The 3,675-nt window shown below is 33.4% G+C and overlaps 1 protein-coding gene across 1 annotated transcript; it reads right to left on the bottom strand.

Annotated features, from left to right (window-relative positions):
- Positions 1-8: 8 nt before the first annotated feature.
- Positions 9-3,009, bottom strand: LOC124894455 (glucan endo-1,3-beta-glucosidase 8-like; the record flags this gene model as incomplete). Its single annotated transcript, XM_047405122.1, has 4 exons — positions 2,709-3,009; positions 2,202-2,616; positions 1,171-1,873; positions 9-287 (listed from the first exon to the last, which is right to left on the bottom strand). Coding segments are annotated over exons 2-4 (1,308 nt in total), but the record flags the coding sequence as incomplete, so codon positions are not given.
- Between the last annotated feature and the right edge of the window lie 666 nt (positions 3,010-3,675).

Below are 3,675 nucleotides of genomic sequence, written 5' to 3'. Positions count from 1 at the left end.
TCAGAGGGATTTGTTGCTACAATTCTACCCAAACCATCAAAATCACAAGCTTTTACTTCTTGTTTGTTCTTTTGGAAAAATACATTCCAAGCATATGACATTTTGGAATCAAAATTAAGTCCATCACATGAACCACCTTGTTCCAATCTTGTACAATCTGCAGCGTTGCATGCTAACTCATAATTCCTATGCACCAACTCCAAGTTTGATTTGTCTCCATTGTAAATGCACCATCGATTTGGCATTTTCACTATGCCCTTAGCCTGTGTTGGATACGTGTCGTGCCCCTGTAATTAGAGGTGATAAAATTAGCACATGAAAATATAACTCATACTGATAAATTTGACAAGCTCAAACTCAATCTATCTAAAGTTGGATCGACTTGAGCTAAATATGCAGACCAGATTGATTAACGAGAGACCTTGTTCAAATTTTTCAATAAAAATATTTTTTACTTGTTATGTCAAATATAGCTGTAATGAACAATTTTTTTTTTTTTAATTAGTTTGTTTGGTAAGTAGAAAAATTATAAGAAAACAAAAGAACATTTTGGTAAGAGTTGGAGGTGTATTATGACCAATTTGTCCACCCTACTTTGATCCAATCCATCTCAACCAACAAAATTTTGGATAAGGTTGTACAATAATTTTATGATACTACCCATTTTGATGTTGATTTACAAGAATGACCCTCAAGGTAAGTGATTTTGGACTTTTTACCTCACTTGCCCCACGGGCAAAACTTCAAGCAGAAGAAACTTTTCATATTTGACCTTGAAGATTTGTCCCTGAGGCAAGAAGGGATCAAAAATTCAAGACCAACCAACTCCGATGTCATTGAGTAAAATTTCGTATTTTGACTCACCCAAATTCGGATAACATTCACAAATAGTAACTTTTCAACTCACATAGTTGAAATGATGAAGTTTTACTTATGAAATTTGATACCCCGTGATAATGACTATTTTTCAATCTATGTTACTAGAACTTCTTTTGTAGACTTAGCTGATGAGGAGAAACCCTCCTCCTTTTTTTCTTTTTTTATAGGTTAGAGTGTAAGGAATTCATATTGTAATGAAGAGGTCAGGCCTCGCCCTTTAGCTTATCTATTGAATTCTAAGACTATTTTTTAATTTTAATTCAGATCAAGTCGCTCATTTAACGCTCTTACCTGTAATGAGAAATCAATCTTGTACTTTGGATGGCCATCTGCCCTATAAATACCCCAATGTCTTTGAAATGTACCAAACATTGTAGCAAAATTATTCTCATCACACAAGCTATGCAAATATATGTCCATAGGCCCTGGTTTAAGTGGTGTCCCTTTTTGTGATAATATAAATTTCAGTAACCCCCTGTGAAATCTTTCTGCATTTTGAACATTGGCATGTAAATATCCATCCGTAGGCCATCCAATTTGAGCAATCCTAATTTTCATATTGGGATATCCCGCTTTCTTTATTGCCCATGCAACGAAATCTATCATTAACTCCACCGCGTTTGTGTATGTAACATTACCATCTTCTATTGTGAACCCACTATTGTTGTCAAAGAAGGCGAATTCCATGGGGTATTTCAGTATTTCTTTAACAAAATGGATGGGGAACAGGATGAGAACAAATGGGGCTCCGGTCCGATTGAACTCGGCTAAGGATTCAAGCATTTCTTTTTTAATGTCATCGCGAAAATCGGCCTCTGATGGAAATTTTGAAACCTTTAAAACATCCATCCCATGGGCGGTCGTCGTTTTAATATATCCTAAATCCATCGCATCGAGACTTTCTCGCATGAGTTTTAACATGTTCACCACTTCATAATTTGACACTTTTTTCAAGAACGTATTCGAAAATGGTTCAGACCCAACCGTTAGTTCCCTGAAGAAACAAAAAAAATAACATATATTGAGAAGAAATAAATTCGCAAAATATAATTAAGGAGATCCCAATATTACTATTAAAAAAAAAAAGAGAGAGAGAATTTCCAACTAAAGTGTCCGGAAATTCGCGTTTTCATACTAAGAACGAGAAATTCTGAAGAAATTGATTAGAAATTCGCATGTTCATACTACAAACGAGAATCTCCAACGAAATTTGTCAGAAATCCACTAAAATGTTTCCGATGAATTTTCAACCGAACGTTCACCGAAAACTCTTTTTTCTAGTAGTAAAAATGACATATATTAGAAAAAATATGATTACTTACACTATATTCACACCTTTGTTGATTGGACTCTTGATACGTTCATTGACCCAATTATATGCAAGGTCTTTCCTATTTGCTTGATACATGAAACTATTTCCCATAGTAATAGTAATGCTAATATTAGTGGCTGCAAATACTTCAATGATATCATATCCTGAAGTCATTAATCTCAATGATGGAATCTTATTCTGTAAAAGCAAATCAACAACCATTGCTGGACTCAATTGTTGTGTTTGCATCCTGCCCCATGTGATGCCCACAAAGCTATTAATGCCACTTGTCATGAACAAAACCATCAACATTATTATGCATATGGTTAGCCTCATCTTGCGCCGATGTCAGAAATTTCAATAAGGAGATTCAGTGGGAAGAAAAAACAAAAACAAAGAGAAAATAGTGCAGTTGGGATTCAGACCTGCCACATAAAACAAATTTTGGGTCATCTCTATCGATGGTTAAAAGTTATATTTTTCAGTAATTTATAAATATAAAAATTTGATTATTTACCTTATTTGCGAAATACAATATGATTTCTGATGAAAGATTTTGGTGAATCCCCTTTGGATTATGCAACTATGCCATTGATAATATCAAAGCAATCTTGAGTCACCTTTGTCGTTGTGCTAAAATTTAATTTTACTTTATTTCTGCAGTATTACCAACAGAATATTCTTATACATGAATGGTTCACAAAATGAAATTTTGTGTCTCCAAATAAAATTTGAAGATTCAAAAAGAGGTTGCTTATACATGGATGGAAAGGGTTTAGTATGGGTTATCAAAGTTAAAAGGTAGAAAAAAATAAATCTTTTTTTAAAGGGATCAATTTTGTCAATATAGAAAAAGGAAGAAAAAATATATATATCTTGAAAATGGGGTAGCCCGCTTATTATGGATATGCATCTAAAAATAGATATACAACATATATGGTATATCTTACCTTTACTAATTTGATATAAACATCTCATAAAGATAAATATTTATCATCATTTATTTGTTAAGTTTAATTATTTAGAGCCCGAATCATTATTCAACTTTTTCTTTTTAAAATTAAGCCACCTTGCTAGTGGAGGGTTAGGTAGACCCCTACCATGTATATATATCAATACCAAGCTTCTCTCTTACTCGTAAAGCTTTAATCCTGAATGAGAAACTGTTCAACATCCCTATAGACAACTTCATGATGTGTTTTGATCCTAACTCAAAAATTAGGATCGAAATCGTCTAAGTATCCATCTTGAAACAAACTTTGAACTGGTTTGGGAGCTCTTCATAGAACAATTAAGTAGATTGACTCATTTTGTGTAGCATAACTCTGGGAAGCTAGCTAGTTTATTTGCGACTTGGTTAGCCACCCTGAAACACTGATCGATGAATAAACCAAGTCATTAAGAAGGTACGTATGTATCTGCATTCATTGATGATTCATATTGTCAAAAAACATTGAATATGTCTTTGATGCTAGTAAAGTAGA

This window comes from Capsicum annuum, unplaced genomic scaffold (genome assembly GCF_002878395.1).
Source record: "Capsicum annuum cultivar UCD-10X-F1 unplaced genomic scaffold, UCD10Xv1.1 ctg74188, whole genome shotgun sequence".
NCBI lineage: Eukaryota > Viridiplantae > Streptophyta > Magnoliopsida > Solanales > Solanaceae > Capsicum > Capsicum annuum.
The sequence above is the reverse complement of the archived record's forward strand: the minus strand, read 5'-3'. Positions and strand labels throughout refer to the sequence as shown.